The following is an 18,999-nucleotide window of genomic DNA, read 5'->3' on the forward strand; positions in this document are numbered from 1 at the left end:
AGGGCTCTATCTTCTTATAAATACAACACAAGACTGCTACCAGTGAGGGTTGATTCCTGAAGAGATTTGCAGCGAGTGTTTTTTTTAATTCGACACATCAGATCTTATTGAAGAAGGCTCTATTTTCTTATAAACAGAACACAACACAGATTCTTGGAAGGCGTTTGCAACGGTTCGTAGGAGTGACGTTTACATCAGATCATATGTAAGTGATCTCTCCCTAATATCTGCCAAAGGAATCCTCATCCCATTTTTATTGGAAAGGGTTGTTTGTACGTTCTTTCCGAGTTTTTGCTTCTTTCTTCTTGTATTGCTGTAATCCAAGGAAAGTTTTTTTTTTTTTTTTATAGCTTTTAAAACCATTACTTCCTCTCCAGAAATTTTTTTATTTAATTGTCTCAGGGCTGAAATTGAGGGATCCATATCCAACAATTTTGATGTTGTAACAGAGATCACGTTCATGAGCAAGTTGTGTTCCTTTCTCTCCTACATGAACTACCCATGTTAATGGTAATGATGAGGAGACCTAACAGAGCATAATTTTGGGGAGAAGGAAGTCATGATTCTGTTGGCATATCTGATTTCTTCATCAGAACAACAAGGCTCACTTTTCATGGGTCCTGGAATACAGACATGAACATATAGCATGTGCAATCCCCAATTTTCATTTAATAAAAAAAAAGGCTGCATCGGCTTCTCTTTTCATTGCTCTTGATAGTGTTTCAAACATAGACTCGAAAGATTCCTTTGCTGCATTTGCTTCAGCATTAATACACTTGCTTAATGATTCCCACCTATGAACACTGATGATTCTGAATTTCTTTCTTCATCTATCTCCAACACATGTGTAGCTTTCTTAGGGATTGAAAGAACATCTGTACCTCTATTACATATGTAGAAGAGAATTCCATACATGGTATATGGAAGGATGATCATGAAATCCGTAGAAGAACCATGCGACGAACTCTTTGTCCAGCTAGTTGGCCAATCTCTAGCATAGCTGTTCATCAGTAATGCTTAGGAGGTGATAACGTCAACTGGCTGACAAACGTCAATTGGTCAGAAAAATTACTTGAAGCAGGATTTGTTCAAACCGAAGAACCATGCGACGATTCATTTGTCCAGCTAGTTGGCCAATCTCTAGCATAGCTGTTCATCAGTAGTGCTTAGGAGGTGACAACGTCAACTGGCTGACAAACGTCAATTGGCCAGAAAAATTACTTGAAGCAGGATTTGTTCAAACCGAAGAACCATGCGACGATCCATTTGTCCAGCTAGTTGGCCAATCTCTAGCATAGCTGTTCATCAGTAGTGCTTAGGAGGTGACAACGTCAACTGGCTGACAAACGTCAATTGGCTAGAAAAATTACTTGAAGCAGGATTTGTTCAAAAAGAAGAACCATGCGACGATCTATTTGTCCAGCTAGTTGGCCAATCTCTAGCATAGCTGTTCATCAGTAGTGCTTAGGAGGTGACAACGTCAACTGGCTGACAAACGTCAATTGGCTAGAAAAATTACTTGAAGCAGGATTTGTTCAAAAAGAAGAACCATGCGACGATCTATTTGTCCAGCTAGTTGGCCAATCTCTAGCATAGCTGTTCATCAGTAGTGCTTAGGAGGTGACAACGTTAACTGGCTGACAAACGTCAATTGGCTAGAAAAATTACTTGAAGCAGGATTTGTTCAAACAGAAGAACCATGCGACGATCCATTTGTCCAACTAATTGACTAATCTCTAAAACAATTGTTCATCAATAATGCTTAAGAATGGACAATGTCAATCGGTTAACAAACGTCAATTGGCTAAAGAATCACTTGAAGTAAGATTTGTTCATACAGAAGAACCATGCGACGAGCTATTTGTCCAGCCGGTTGGCCAATCTCTAGCATAGCTGTTCATCAGTAGTGCTTAAGAGGTGACAATGTCAACTGGCTGACAAACGTCAATTGGCTTGAAAAATTACTTGAAGCAGGATTTGTTCAAGTAGAAGAATCATGCGACGATCTATTTGTCCAGTTAGTTGGTCAAGCTCTAAAGCAGTCATTTATCATTAGTGCTTAAGAGTGGACAATGTCAACTAGTGGACAAACGTCAATTGGCTAACCTCTAGCGCCATAGCACTATTGAACATGATGGATTTTTATTCATACTCTTATATACTTTTAGTCAATGTGACACTAGTACCTAGTAAGACTTTTTTTTTTTTTTGAATAAATGTGTTTATTCTTTTCTTTTTCATTGAAATTTCGCAGAGATGGCTAGGAACACCCTTTCCAAAGGTTTAAGGAATAAGAATCGTTCCAAACGAAGCTTACCGCGTGAAGGTTGGGTAGATGACCATGCAGATCCTTCTCAGAAAGGAAAATGGCTTTGTTTTCCCCATGTTATGATATCTGGTCATTCAAAAGGAGGAAATATTTCATCTATGGAGCTGAAACTTGCAGTGCACACACCGATGACTGGTCCTTTGAAGGCACATGATACAGAAAGGGACACATCACTTGATTTGGCAGCTTTGAGTGAATATCCTTCAACGGTTGACCTACTTCCTGGAGATGATATTGATACGGAGCGTCAGCCATCTTTATGTCATCCTCCACATCATGATCGAACTCTTAATTGTCCACAGGCTGTTTTGGCACAGAAAATCATGCAACGTTTCACTCGATGGGGTTCGGATATTGAACCTCGAGGCGACATTCGATATCTCAGTGGTTTTTGGGACTGGAGTTTGGACGTGAGCCATAAACTACAAAGCAGAAAGTCGACAGCTTCCCTTGGTGAAGCTATATTTGCAGCTAGTAAGGAGTACAGTCGTCCTAACGGTATGTACCGGGCTTTGTGTGAGTTTTGGTGTCCTGAAACCAATACTTTTGTGACAGGTCGTGGGGAAGTTGGCATTTCTTTATGGGAAATGCAAAAGATTTCTGGGCTTTCTATCACCGGTGAGTATTATGAAGAAGTAGTACCCAGTCTCAATGAACTCATGGGTTGCAACGGTATTTCAGGGCTTCCTCTTTCCTGTCAGTATCTGTTCAAGGCATATACTTTACTGATTCTTGAAAAAGGGAGTGACTATGTTAGTCACAGTGAGTGGCTTGATTTCTGGTACGTTAAAGCTGAACGAATTTCTAATCCTCGTCTGACAGTAGAGTATAAAGAAAGGGCAAAATCGTTCTACATTAATCGTAATGGCCGTCAATACCCTAGAACAAAATTACAAAGACCCTTTTCTTCTCGAGTTTCTTTGGCTAAGGGGGGTCGTAAGGAGGGAGAAAATCCATTTATCAGGCTCGGTTTTCTTGCAAATCAGAATGTTGAAGATGAAGCTATGACAGCTGCATACCTCTCATTGTGGTTGTGTCGTTTTATTCTCCCTTGTGAGAATGGTGATGTTATTCGTCCAGGTACTTTCAAGGTGGCAGCATTGATGGCCCGAGGTACTACGTTCAGCTTGGTACCTCCACTTCTGTGTTGTTTATACAAAGGTCTAACTCAGACTTATTGGGGTATGAAAACACAGAAAGTTGTAGGTGCCTCCACGAGTTATTGTCCCCTTCATTACTTATTTGGGTGGGTTGGACTTCATTTTCCTCGGGGAGTATTTGGTAGCATTGATGCTGACTTTGGACCTCCGTATTTGGTTCGCACAGCTGGTGTTTCCAACTCATACTTTTATTGGGAAGATAGTGCTAAAGATGCAAGGAATCTGATAAGAACCATGGATTCTAGTGATTTTAAATGGTATCCGGAAGAGATTTGGCCGCCAAAAGGTCATAGAAGGATGCGGACTGATGATGGTGATGATCCTTCTGAAATTCAAGCTTTCATGATAAGCTGTCGTCCTGGATTTGTTATGTTTCGATATGGTGATGTTTACGAGGTGGAAATGTATAGCCCTCACAGGTTTGCTCGTCAACAAGGCTTTCGTCAACGTATCCCTGGAACTCCGATTCCTTTCACAAGATCCGTGGATGGGATAGAGTTATACAGTTTATGGTTGTCTTTGACTCAGACCAAAAGTCGAGTCAATTTTTTTATTCCTCCAAAAGTGCAAGACATGAACCGACAATTTGATAAGAGTTATAGGGATTGGTGGGTTCAAGATGTACTACCTCATTTGGATGCCCTTAATTTTCGTCTTCTTGAAGATAGCGTCTCCGTTCCGAACTTTAATTTTGATGAAAGAAAAGGATTTGAAGATCGTGAGGCACGTCGTGCTTTGCTTGTCACGCAAAAACCTTCTCGAAAAAGAAGAATAGAACACACTAGCATTGATGATACGCAAAATGTCATTGCAGAACGTAGATTGAAATTGCGTTTCAAAAAAATACTGTCGACTCCAACGACTACTCGAACAGAACAGGCCAGCATTCTTGGGGTAGATGTAGAACAAGTTGTTCATAAATCAAGTCCCGTTAGTTCTTTGAAGCCTGTTGTTCAGACTAAGCCTAAAGATACGAGTGTGACTCCGGATAGGCAAGAAGCTGAAGCTGAGAATGATGTGTCTCCTAGGAAAGGTAACTTTACACACTTTTTTCCTTTCTTAGAAATTTCATGTTTTTTTTTTTTTTTTTAAATGTATAATCTTTTGTGATTTAATTGATCTCGCAGAATCATCAACCAATATACATTCCATTGCCGATTTGTTCGCCTCAGAAGATTTTCCAATCTTCCCTGCCTTCTCGGGTATGGGAGATGTTTTGAATGTCAGTCATCTTAGTAGAGGGCTTTCGGAATTGATTGCTACTGAAGACCCCTCAAAGAGTGATGGGGATGAGGTTTCTTCATGTCCTCGTCAAAATTCTCATGGCATTTCATCAACTTCAACTACACATACGGCTCCTATCGCATTGGCTTTACCTACTTCTAATAAGTTGGTTGATTCATCTGTGATTGTTCCGAAGTCACGTGGAATGCTTACTATTTCTACCCAAACTCGACAAGCTTCTTTACATGATAGTGACATCGACTTATGCGTTCAACAAGCATTACATAGAGCTCGTGATGAATTCCTTCGATCTAGGGTTGAGTTGATGCTCAATATTGGCTTTTCCAACCTAAGAGAATGGCAATCACTTCATATGCCGGCCATCATCTCTTCTCTCAAGAATGCTTTCAGAACTGATCCTATGCCTTTTGCTAACTTCTTCGAATCACTTATAACTGGAGTAGAAGCGTATCTTTCAAGACGAGAGAAGGCTTTATCATCTTTGTCAGCAGATGATAGGGATCTTCAGCTATCTGTCTTGGATCAGGAAGCTCAACTAAAACGTCAATCAGTGGATAGTTTACGTACGCAACTGACTGAAGTTAAAGATAAAGAAGTTGAACTGACTAAACGAGAAGTTGAGATAGAAATCGAGTTGACTCAAATCAGAGAAATGCTACCACAGGTCGCTACTTCTAAAGAATCTCTTAATACTCAAGTTCAGGAAGATGAGGAGGCTCTACTTACTGTTGAAGCGGAGTGTACTCGCTTATCTAATGCTCCAATCATTGATGATGATGAAATAGCTGCTTGCGAAGCCGAGAGAGAGTCTTTGAAGAAGAAGTTTTGGAACCTTACTTCTTTATATTAAGTTTTATTTATTTATTTATTTTTTAATGTATAGGACTTAGGAAATTATATCATTGTTCACTTCATTTGAAATTAATAAAATTCCCTTTTTCCTTATACGAGTATATCTTTTTTTTTTTTGTGGGTTGAACCTGAAGTAACTTTACAGGCTGCCTACGTACCCAAAAACGGGATCAAACCATAACGTAGTTCAGATGGATGCTCTAAGTTTTGCCTAGACCGCCCTCTCGGGTTTTCAATCTAGCGAGCTCAATTCTTTTTTTTTTTTTTTTGGACTCACAGTTTTAACTCATGCGGGTCAGGAGTATCATGTAGTTTAAACTCGTACGATAATGAGCATTGCTAAACAGTTTACGCTCGTGCCGAGGAGCATTGTCAAACAGTTTAGGCTCGTGCTGGGGAGCGTTGTCAAACAGTTTAGGCTCGTGCTGGGGAGCATTGTCAAACAGTTTAGGCTCGTGCTGGGGAGCGTATTCTTTCAAGCATAGTATCTTTTGAGGAATTTGCCATTAATTGGGCCAAGACGTAACCCTTCTGGTGTTAAAAGAAGATATGCACCATTAGTGTATACTTATTTTACTACATGATGCCCATCCCATTTCGGATCAAACTTCTTTCCAGAACGGTGTGAGAGGATGATTGGTCGTTGTACAGCAAGGACTAAATTGCCAACTTGAAAAGAACGTGGTCGAACTTTCTTATTGAATGCACGTGACAGACGGGCTTGGAAACATTCTAGCCGTTGTTGTGCTTTCAATCTTTTTTCGTCCAATGCTTCAAGTTCAGCCAGACGTAACTTAGCATTATCATCGCAGGTCAAACCTTCTTGAATCGCAATCCTTAATGAAGGTATTTGTCGTTCCAGTGGGAGAACGGCTTCAACTCCATAAACCAATGAGTAAGGTGTGGCTTGTGTGGAGGTACGGTATGAGGTTCTGTATGCCCATAGTGCTTCTCCAATTCGTTCATGCCAATCTTTTTTAGATTTTGAGACAACTTTCTCAAGAAGTTTGCAGAGAGTTTTGTTGAAGGCTTCGGCGAGTCCATTGGCTGCAGCATTGTACATTGTAGAACATCTCTGCTTAATGTTAAACTTATGCAGAATTGATCCATCAGCATTGCTAAAAGATTTCCCATTATCTGTCATGATATATCGTGTAATGCCGTAACGGAAGACGATATTACTTTTGACGAAATCGACTACCGTTTCTTTCTTGACCTCTCGAAGGGGAACTGCTTCAGCCCACTTAGAAAAGTAATCTGTTGCGGCGAGGATATAGAGATGTTGCCTTGAAGATTTTGGGAGTGGTCCAACGACATCAAGTCCCCACCCGTCAAAGGGCCAAGATGCGATTGTATGATGCAATGGCTCCGGTGGTTGACGAATGTAATCTCCATGAAATTGACAAGCTTTACACCTCTTTGCATGGTTTAGAGAATCTTTCACCCCCATCCAAAAGTAGCCTAAGTTCGAATGAACCTAATCAAAGTAGTATTTTTTTTTTTTCCTTTTCATTTTGACAACAGCCATTTTCTTGTCATTTTTCGTCACAATCATAACCTAGCGAACACCAACGATTAAATTGTTGATCAAACAATACCAAGTACAGTAAATATATATATATATATATATAGGTAAACAATCCTAGCGTGTTATGAACTAGGTTTCTTAATTTCTCATTTTCTTTCAATTAAAGTCCATTATTAATCCAACAAATAACGAAGTCAGGTTAGCAATTCGAAATGAGTTCCCTTTATAGATCAAACAGTGAAAATAATCGCTCAAAAAACAAAGTTCTGGGGAAAGATTATTTTCTTCTGAAATTTAACAAATTTACAGTTAAAATTATCATAAATGTTGTAAGATTACAACAACAACAACAACAACAACAACAACAACAAAAACAAAAAGAACAACAAATTAAAAAGGAGAAACTAAGAATGAATTGGAAGGATCGAATACCTTTCTAGAGTGGCGCAACAAATGAGATGCGTAAGTCATGATTTTGCTGATCTCAAACCAAAACAATTACAGATCTCTTGCTCTGATTCGATCGCAAGTCGAAGAATTCAAGAACCCTATAATCGTTGAAGGTGGATCGCACAATTTCCCTACCTAAACAGAGAGAGAATGGCGATTGGCGAGGGCATCAGCTGTCCAAATACGTATATGTATATATACCACCCACTATTTCAATGGGAAAATTCAACGATAAGGACATCTCCATCAAGTTTTGATAAAGATGTTATAATTGCCACGTGGTGTACTCTTCTTGTCCGTTTCAACCTCGTGAATGTTTTAACCTCACCTACCCTTCATGTTGGGATCCTCACCCTTCAATATTTCTTGAGTCGCGCTGGGATGACACAAAGGTGACACAATGACGTAAGTATTGTGCATATTACCGTAGATGTTTTTCCGTGAGCTATAAGTAAAAAAAACATCTACGGTTATATGCCCACTGAAACCATAAGAAATCCATGTCAGCATGTGAGTTATTTCCAGCTCATCATGATGACTTGGATCTAGCTGGAGTTCTAGAAGGCTGTAGTTAACTGATTCTGTTAGAAGAGTTTGTTATAGATTTTGTTATAAAGTTAGTTTCAGAGTAACAAACTAAATGTATTCTCTTGTAATATGTTATATATATATGAGGGAGGTTTATGATTCTTTCTCTTATGTTGAGAGAAGAGTGTTTTACAGAAATTTCATTTGTTTACAAAATCTTTCTTGGTATGAGAGCTTAGTTTTTTCCGTTTTCTTGCTAATTTCCTGGAAACCAATTTTTTTTAAGCTTTCATGTCGACCTCTGCATCTGGATTGACCTCTTCCTCTTCCTTCTCAGAATCAATTGGAGCATCTCATTCTTCTTCTCTTGCTCCGGCTTCAAGTTTGCAGTTCTTTAATCATATTCTTCCTGTTAAGCTTGATAAATCAAACTATGTCATTTGGAGATCACAAACGGATAATGGGATCTATGCAAATGGATTTGAGAATTTCATTAAAGGTTTATCAGTTTGTCCTGAGAAAATTGTTCCTACTACTGGAGCTATCAATCCAGAGTTTGTAACTTGGCGTAGACAAGATAGGTTAATCCTAAGTTGGATCTATTCTTCTCTAACTCCTGAGATTATGGCTCAGATTGTTGGACATACCACGTCACAATCTGCCTGGAATTCTTGAGAAAATTTTCTCATCTTCCTCGTGAGCTCGAATTATGCAACTGCGATTACAGTTGCAAACAACAAAGAAAAAAATCAATGTCAATGATTGAGTTTATTATGAAGATTAAAGGTTTTTGTGATAGTCTTGCAGCAATAGGAGAATCTGTTTCAGAACAAGATCAAATTATGAATCTGTTGGTTGGATTAGGAGCTGATTATAATGTTGTGGTTACTTCAATAAGTGCTAGAGACAACCAGCTCTCTCTTGAAGCTGTTCATAGTCTTCTTCTGACTTTTGAACATCGTCTAGAACAACAAAACTCATTTAATGATACTGGAATAATATCTACAAATTTTGTTCAGAACAACATGCAGGTGGAAAGACCTATGGCAAGAATAATCAGGGATATCCGAAACCATCAAACCAAGGGTCTAGACAAGGGGGGAATTCGAATTATATCTAAAGAGGTCGAAGTCGTGGTGGTCGTGAAGGCCATGGTGGAAGAGGCAACAACAATAATACAAAGCCTCAATGTCAACTTTGTCGTAAATTTGGCCATACTATTCAAAATTGTTATCATAGGTTTGATATTACCTTTCAAGTTCAACAATCCACTAACAATAATCAAGCTCAGAGTCAAATGTCAGCACTAGTTGCTACTCCTAACACTGTTGCAGATGATTCTTGGTATCTTGACTCTAGAGCTACCCATCATATGACTCCAAATGCAGTTACTCTTTCGAATACGACTCCCTATAATAGTATTGAAAGAGTTACTATTAATAATGGTAAGCAAATTCCCATCTCCCATGATGGTACTGCTTTTATAGTTTCTGATCCCACAATTCTTTCTCTTAATAAGGTTTATCATGTGCCTTCTCTTTCTACCAATCTAATTAGTGTTGTTAAACTTTGTGCTGACAATAACTCTATGATTGAGTTTTATCCCAAATATTTCATTGTGATGGATCGAAGGATCAACGTTCAAAGCAGGCTCTAGCTCGAGGCAGGATTGAGAATATGTTGTATAAGCTACCCGTCACCAGTTCACAAGATACAGAGAATAATAGTGCTTTTCTTTTGAATAAAGACCCTGTCTCAGCTTTTACTATTTCTACTGATAGCATTGCAGTTTGGCATGATTGTCTTGGAGATGTCTCTCCTACTATTGTACAAAAGGTTCTAAGTGGCTGTAATATTTCTTGCTCAGTGAATAAAAATTTGATTTGTTCTTCTTGTTAACATGCTAAAAGTCACAGATTACCATTCCATATATCAACTTCTCGAGCTTTTTCTCCTTTAGAACTTGTCCACACTGATATCTAGGGGCCAACCCTTGTGTTGTCTACTTCAGGCTCCAGATATTTCTTACTCTTTGTTGTTGACAGTACACGATTCACATGATTTTTTCCTCTGCAGACTAGAGATCAAGCATTGCAAGTCTTCATTCAGTATAAAACTCTGGTTGAAAATCAGTTTAATAGTAAGATAAAAACTCTTCTATCTGACAATGGAGGAGAATTTAAGGTGTTTTCTTGTTATCTTCAATCTAATGGTATTGCTCATCGTTTTTCATGCCCTTATATTTCTACTCAAAATGGGAGAGTGGAAAGAAAACATAGACATGTAGTAGAGACAGGTTTGGCTCTCTTGGCTCGTGCGTCTTTACCTTTGACATTTTGGTTATATGCATTTCAAACAACTGTTCATTTAATCAATAGAATGCCAACTAAAGTATTAGATTTTGCCTCTCCATACTCTGTTTTCTTACATAAGACACCTGATTACACTATGTTGAAAATCTTTAGGTGTTTATGCTTCCCTTGTATTCGACCATTCAATAAACACAAGTTGCAATATAGGTCCATTAAATGTGTTTTTCTTGGATATTCTATTGCTCATAAGGGCTATTTGTGTCTAGACTTTCAAACAGGAAGAGTCTATATAACACGCCATGTTGTTTTTGATGAAAACAAGTTTCCTTTTGCCACACCATCTTCTCTAGTTGATCTTGTTACACCAAAGTTTATTTTGACACCTGCTCTAGTCTCTATTCCTTCGTGACGACCTGTTTCTCTACCCCAACCTGCTCCAATTCTGACCCATTCTACTGATCACTTAATTATTGGTCCATCAAAACTTGCCACTTCTTCTGTTCCATCCACAAGTCATCATTCCTTATCAGCTAACCAACAACATGTACAGACTCTTCCCCTAGCTTCTATGGCAGCACCACGTAAGATGGTGACCAGGTCTCAAAATGGAATAGTCAAAAAGAAACAATTGTTTCTCGCCACACGACAAAAAGAGCCAACCACAATCAGGCAAGCTATGAAGGATCCTGCTTGGGTAGCAGCAATGCAAACGGAAATGAATGCTTTACAAAGAAACAACACATGGGAATTAGTTGATCCTCCTTCCGATGTCAACATCATAGGGTGTAAATGGGTTTTTAAGCTCAAATACAAAGTAGATGGGACTTTAGAACGGCATAAGGCCCGTTTGGTAGCAAAAGGCTATAATCAAACCCAAGGTCTTTATTTTTTTGATACATTCAATCTTGTGGTGAAGCCAACAACGATTAAAATTGTTTTAACTCTTGCTCTTCATTTTGGATGGAACATAAGGCAAATAGATGTCCAAAATGCCTTCTTAAATGGCGATCTTGAGGAAACTGTGTACATGTCTCAGCCACCCGGGTTTTCTCATCAGCACTTCCCTCACAAGTTGTGCAAACTCCGAAAAGCTTTATATGGCTTGAAGCAAGCACCACGTGCTTGGTTTATCAAACTAAGCCATGCTCTCCAACAGTGGGGATTCCTGTGTTCAAGGTCAGATAGCTCCATGTTTGCGAAGATTGGCCAAACTGATACACTAGTTGTTTTGGTGTATGTGGACGATATTCTAATCACTGGAAGCTCAACCACACAGATTGCTGGCCTCATAACCCAACTAAACTCTATTTTTGCAATGAGGGATCTTGGTCAGTTGGCCTACTTTCTTGGCATCGAGGTCATCTATGATGATCATTCTATTCATCTATCGCAAACCAAATATATTGTTGACTTGCTTGAGAAAACAAAGATGCTTGACTGTAAACCAGCAAAAACTCCAGGAGCTATTGGTAAATCTTTGTCTCAGTATGATGGGGAGCCTTTTGAGGATCAAACCAAGTATAGAAGCTTAGTCGGAGCCTTACAATATATCACTTTAACCAGGTCGGATATAGCTTTTGTTGTTAACAGAGCTTGTCAATTTATGCATAATCCATCAACGACACTGGTTTTCTGCCAAACGGATTCTATGATATCTGCGAGGTACAATGCACCAAGCCTTGAGACTTCACCCTTCTACTCATCTTCAAATACAAGTCTACGCTAATGCTGATTATGCTTCCACTCCTGATGATAGACGAAGCTCTAGTGGATATTGTTTGTTTCTTGGCGATAATCTGGTGTCTTGGTCTGCGACAAAACAAAAGGTTGTCTCTAGAAGTAGTACTGAATCTGAATATAGGGGACTTGCCATATCAGCAGCTGAGATTGTCTGGACTTTGTCCCTTTTACAAGAATTGTGTATCCCTCAACGAGATGTGCCTATTATATGGTTTGCCAACATCAGCTCAAGCTATATGGTAGCCAACCCGATTTTTCATGCTCGGTCGAAGCACATTGAAATAGATATTCATTTTGTTCGAGACTTAGTCCTTAAAAAGAAGCTGTAATTCTACTATATTCCAACAGAAGATCACATAGCAGACTTGCTTACAAAGCATTTGTCAAGCTCAAGATTCGACTCTTTGAAGTCCAGACTTTGCATCGTGCCACGACCCTTCAGCTTGTGGGGGGATGAAAGCCATAAGAAATCCATGTCAGCATGTGAGTCATGTCCAGCTCATCATGATGACTTGGATCCAGCTGGAGTTCTAAAAGGTTGTAGTTAACGGATTCTGTTAGAAGAGTTTGTTAAAGATTTTGTTATAAAGTTAGTTTCAGAGTAACAAACTAAATGTATTCTCTTGTAATATGTTATATATATACGAGAGAGGTTTATGACTCTTTCTCTTATGTTGAGAGAAGAGTGTTTTACAGAAATTTCATTTGTTAACAAAATCTTTCTCCCACCACTATATCATTTATATCGCCTTTGTGTTTCCATTTGTGTCATTCTAACATTTTCCATATTTCTAAGTCTACTCCTCTCCTAGCTGAAGTCACCTCAAGATTGTAACTCGTATCGCACATCCTAATGTGAGAGTACAGAAGAACCCTAGATGTTTTTCCGTGAGATACAAGTAAAAAACATCTATGGTTATGTGCCCACCACTACATCATTTGTATCACCTTTGTGTTTCCATTTGTGTCACTCTAGCATTTTCCATATTTCTAACTCATTGGGAAGGTGAGAAGATCCCTTTCTACTCCTCTCCTAACCTAAATCACCTCAAGATTGTAACTCATGTCGCACATCATAATGTGAAAGTATGTTGGAACTCTATATGCTTTTTTACTCGTATCTCAATGAAAAACATCTAGGGTTCCTTCACACTTTCATGATAGGATGTGTAATATGAGATACAATCTTGAGGTCACCCCAATACGACTCTGCAAACATTTGCATGTATATATTATATGTCTATAAAAGTGATACATTGATTTGTTAATCAACACTTTTGATTTGGTAATTAAGTGCACACCACTACATTTGTAATTACTCTCACAATCAACATGTAGTATTTGCCACATTGATATATGGATGATGGGGATTAAGCAGGTCATGCGAAGATGTGGATTGTGCGAATTACTAGGACATTCTCTTGAGTTTTTTATGGTTGTCTTGTTTGTGTATCTATTGTAAAATTCATAATTCTTATTTCATGTCATAGTTTTTTATTTCATATATTTTTGAGAATAAGGTTTGAACTCAAGACCACTTGAGTATTACTTGTAAAGAGTAGAATTTTTCTTTTTTTGGTGAAACATAAATTAAAAGAGTTTTTTCCTTTTTTGTATGAGTTAAAAATCAAAAAGATTCTCTTTGCTTTATTAGTTATAAGAGTTGTAAAAAAAATTCATAAGGGGGCGAACTGAGATCAAGTTGAATCTTGGAAACTAAACACTTGAGACTGACTGCATTGAAGATTCATTCATAAGAAGCGAAATTGATTTTAAGGACAGCGACTTCTTTGTGCCTTAGTCATCGATAAGTTCTTCCAATTTCTTCAAGTTGGTTATATTATACTATTACTTATAATTTATTGTTTCAACAAACTAGAATCGGAATTTTCAATAGTATCTACTTCATTTTGCTTGATATAATTTTGTAAATCAATTTTTTATATATATTTTGGTGATACGTATTGGTTCTGATTAGATAAGATTTTTTTATTGTTAATATAGCCACATTGATCTTGGACAAATGTGAATTATTTAGGTCACAAGAATTATTCGAACTACATGGATTACGTAGATCATAGGGATAGCATGACAAATCTATCTCTTGAAATCTTTTTCGTCATCCTGTCTATCCGTCTACGTCATTTTTGCTTAATATAATTTTAAAAATCTTTTTTTTTTTTTTGTCTATAATTTGATGACATGTCGTCTTTGACTTTGATTAGATGACATGTGCATGTATATATTTTGTTTATAAAAGTGATTCAATCGATTACTACAACTGCGCACCAATATATTAGTGAGTCTTTGATAACGCTTAAGACAACACTTTTAGTACTCTTGCGGGTTTCAAAAATTGGTTTGGATCGCCATAATCCGTTAGATAACATATTGATGTAAGTTTTTGAGATCATCAACAACGATTACACCAATCATCTAAAGAGATGATTTACATATATGTAGGAAGTATAAAATAAACAATTTTTCTTGAATGTGAAAGGTCAATAATGCCTTTCAATTTTAGTATTTCGATTCTCACTTACTCTTGTGGTATGCTTTTGAGGTCATCGACTCGACTTTTTTGTCTCTAGTTTGGTATAGTCTCTCGTTAATTCACTATTAATGTCTCTAATTCACTATTTACATAATAAAAAATAATAAACTTGCCATTCATATCTCTACTAGTCATGGTTCCGACGGCTCCCAACCTCTAAATCACTATTCATGTCTTTAATTAACTACTCACAAAAATAAAAAATAATAAACTCACTATTGGCAACCCAACTTTACTTATTAAACTCCAAGTTAGTATATAAAGTTTACTATTGGCATCCCAACTTTACTTGTTACACCAATTTAAATATATAAAATAAATAAATCCACCAATGAAAATAAGTAAAAATTAATTTTAAGTTTTTGTCAAACTTAGAATTAAGAATTAAAAAAAAAAAAAAAAAGAATATTCATGATCAAACTTATTTTTTATTACAATAATAATTGAAAATAAATAGGGACAATAATTGATTAAATCTGATCTCAGTTCGGTTTAACTCGAAAAAATTACTTGAATCCTTCAATTTTAGTTTAGTTTTGAAGGGAAAAATAAATAAAAATCTTAAATCCTTCGATTTCAATTTGGCTTTGAAGGATAAAACGAAAAAATTACTTGAACCCTTCAATTTCATTTTGGTTTCGAAGGAAAAGACCAAAAAAAAAAAACTTAAATCCTTTGATTTTAGTGTGGTATAGATGAGGTACTATCGAAATTTTGAAGTATGTTTAGCTATAATGTACTAATATTTAGATAATTTTTAATTCATTATCTTTTATTTTACTTATTTAATTATAATTTAATATTATTTATTTAATTTATTTTGCTTGATCCGGTAAAAATAACTATAAGTTTCATAATTTATAGGTAAAGATATTTTCGTCGATTTATCATAATCTAATAGTTGCAACTATTTTAATCAAACATAAAACAACAATTTTGTATACAACACAATAATTTTTAATCATAATTTTAATTTTGATCACTGCGCTTTTTTACAGCAATGCTAAAAAAACTGGCAGTGTTATCAAATAGGGCCTTAATAATTGCTCGCACACTCACCATTTAATATATGTGATACTGATCTATGGAGAATGTGGATAATTCAGGCCACATGGTTTATGTGGATCATAGAGACAAATTTGTCTATTGGATTCTTTGTGGCCATCTTGTTTAACCATCAACCTCATTTTGCTTGATATAATTTCGTAAATCATTTTTTACGCCTATTTCTTAGTGACACATATTCAATTTTGATTAGTTGATATTTTTGTTTAGAGTCGTGTTGGAGTGACTGTAAGATTGTATCTCAAATTGCACTTTCCTTATGTGAAAGTGTGTAGGAATGATAGATGCTTTTTCATATGGATCTCAATGAAAAGTATCTATGGCTCCTATACGCTTCTACATCAAGAAAGTGTGATATGAAGTACAATTTTGAGGTCGACAAAGAGTCTGCATGAGAGTGACATATGTAAGATCGATGTTTTGTACTATATTCATTTAGTCAAAGTGTCAACACATCGTAACTATTTTTTTTGTCTTATCTAGTTCATTAGATTAATTTTTTAGGTATTCCAGAGACACTTCCCAGTAAAATTGGTGATATTAGGTTAATCCCCTGCAAAAAGGCAAGAATAGGCCTACCCTCTTATAAAAATTTCATTGTTAAATCATAAAATAAAATGAAAAAAAACAAATGTTGACTTATGGTCTAGGGGTGTAAATCTAATCTTGCATTTTGCAAAAGGGTAAACCTAATATCACCAATTTTACAGTGGGGTGTTTCTAAAAGAATCGTGATAATCTAACGCCTCCCCATTGACGTACGCCCCCATCACATAATTGTATATCATTTGCTTCAGGATACACAAAATATTTGTGATTTTGTGTATCCCGAGGCAAATGATTTACAGTTTTGTGATATCAGATGTCAAAAAATCATTATTCTGTCTATAATAGCCTCTTTGATTTCAGATGTATAATCGTCCCCTGACTAATGACTTTACCAACCTACTCCAAAAAGATAAAAATGACAAACGAACAAAAATATCAAAATAACCCCAAATTTCTTAAATGAAACGCGTAAGCTTCACCCAATTTACGGCCCTCTATTTTAAAATGAATCCTTCAAATGACTGGATACAAATCCAACTTCACGATTACCAAAAATCAGCTCATTATGAAACTTCTAACTCCATATTTACAAGTTGAAAAATTTTAGACCGTCCAATTTTAATAAATCACTTTTGTTGGGGTTAGAAGTTTTGGAATTGAATGATTTTTTGCAAGCATGATCCCCTCACCACAGAGATCATCTTCACAAAAAATCAACCCATTCCGAACCTTTATGAGTAGCTTTATGTGTCTACGGAACCGACCCTATATATATATAGGGAAATGTTCAGCAACAAACATTTTGACAAACATTTTGGCAAAACATTTTCAAAACATGGGTTAGAGGTTTTGGAATGGGCTGATTTTTGGTGAGGATGATCTTTATGGTGAGGAGATCATCATCACCAAAAATCAGCTCATTCCAAAACTTCTAACCCCATAAAAAATGGTTTACAAAAAATGGACGGTCCACGATTTTTCAACTTGTAAACTGGAGCTAGAAGTTTTGGAATGGGCTGATTTCTGGTGAGGATGATCTCCTCACCGTAGAGATCATCCTCACCAAAAATCAGCCCATTCCAAAACCTCTAACCCATGTTTTGAAAAATGTTTTGCCAAAATGTTTGTCAAAATGTTTGTTGCTGAACGGGACCCATATATATATATATATATATATATATGTGTGTGTGTGTGTGTGTGTGTGTGTGTGTGTGGTTTAAAAGTTTGTCCTATGTGGCTTAAAAGTTTCGGATTGAACTCATTTTTTGCGAGGATGATATCTATGGTGGGGAGATCATCATCACCAAAAAGCAGTCGAATCTGAAACTTCTAAGTCCATCAAAAAGTGATTCACAAATTTTCGGTAAACCACTTTTGATGGACTTAGAAGTTTCGGATTCCGCTGATTTTTGGTGAGAATGATCTCCTCACCATAGAGATCATCCTCACCAAAAATCACTTCAAACCAAAAATTTTGAGCCACATAGGACAAACATATTGGCTTTGTATTAGCTCCGGAACGCCACCTATAAATATATATATATAGCCATGATCATCAAGTCAAAGGGGGCTTTGATTTTTCTCTCATAGCGTAATTCATTTTAGTAACTCTCTAACAACTTACCAATGTAATTGAAGGGGCTTTGGTGGATGGTGGTAGCATTTCTTTGTTTTTCAATTGAAACTTAACATAGTGACTCAAAATAACATTCGAAGTAGCAATATGGGCGCAGAGAATGCAGAACAATCGATAAAGAATTGTTAAGTCCCACATCAAACACAAATTACCTTGTGTCTCTCCTTATAAGCTCATGGGCCTCTCCACTAGATTGGTTTTGAGTTGAATCCCAAATTTATTATGATATCAGAGCAGACTTTTCTCTCCTCTATATCACCAAGTTCATATCTCCACGTGCATTGGCCCAGTCTGGCCGACACGTGCGGAGATGTGAGTTTAGTCCCACACCCGACACTCATTGCCTCATTGCCAATTGATTTTGAGTTGGGACTCCCAAATTTATCAAGAATTTCTTCATAAAACTACTATTGAAGACAAACATATTTGAGAATCTAAAAATAACTTTTTATACTTTAAAAATAAATAAATAATTAGTGTAGATTTACATAGACAATATTTACACTTCTATCACGAAGAAGATGAAGATTACAGGTAAATGTTAAATGTTATCCTAGATCCAGAAGAGAACATGAACTACAGGCTTTAATCAAGTATTTTGAATAAGATTATTCCATTACCGCATATCTAAGTATTTTTAATAACTCTCCATTAAACGTGTTTATACATGCCCTTCCAGCTACGACTCAATGGAAGTATATCCTGATCGTCAAAGCGTCATTTGGGATCAACTGATTGAATCTTATCCAACCGTTCAATATATTGCGAAGAAGCAAAATTTTCACACCTATACCAACTTCTAGGTCTGTCAATGGATCGGATCTGATCCATTCATATAACTTTGGGTCTAGATCAATGGTTTGGATATTGATAAGGATCCGACCCGATATATTATTGGATCGGATCAGAATCCATCATGTCTCGACTCGATAAGGACCCAGTCTGATTATATGTTAGAAAATATATAAATTATATTATATTTTTGTTGAGATGTATGAAGTTTATTTAGATTTTGTATATAAATTCGGGTTTGGTCTGATCCGGACATGAT

General features: G+C 36.7%; 1 protein-coding gene across 1 annotated transcript; it reads left to right on the forward strand.

Annotated features, from left to right (window-relative positions):
- The first annotated feature begins 2,256 nt into the window (after positions 1-2,256).
- On the forward strand, positions 2,257-5,624 carry LOC147388475 (uncharacterized). The gene is made up of 3 exons (XM_086418261.1): positions 2,257-4,522; positions 4,617-5,556; positions 5,618-5,624. Exons 1-3 carry the CDS (start codon positions 2,257-2,259, stop codon positions 5,622-5,624), a joined length of 3,213 nt encoding a protein of 1,070 aa, XP_086274387.1.
- Positions 5,625-18,999: the final 13,375 nt, after the last annotated feature.

The sequence above is a fragment of the Akebia trifoliata genome, chromosome 12, assembly GCF_017979445.1.
Source record: "Akebia trifoliata isolate Shusen 1 chromosome 12, ASM1797944v1, whole genome shotgun sequence".
Lineage (NCBI taxonomy): Eukaryota > Viridiplantae > Streptophyta > Magnoliopsida > Ranunculales > Lardizabalaceae > Akebia > Akebia trifoliata.

Excerpts from the sequence above, each read along its gene's own strand:
- LOC147388475 (XM_086418261.1), top strand. The coding sequence starts at position 2,257 with ATGGCTAGGAACACCCTTTCCAAAGGTTTAAGGAATAAGAATCGTTCC. Across the intron at positions 4,523-4,616 it reads TGATGTGTCTCCTAGGAAAG|AATCATCAACCAATATACAT; the intron begins GTAACTTTACAC and ends TTGATCTCGCAG.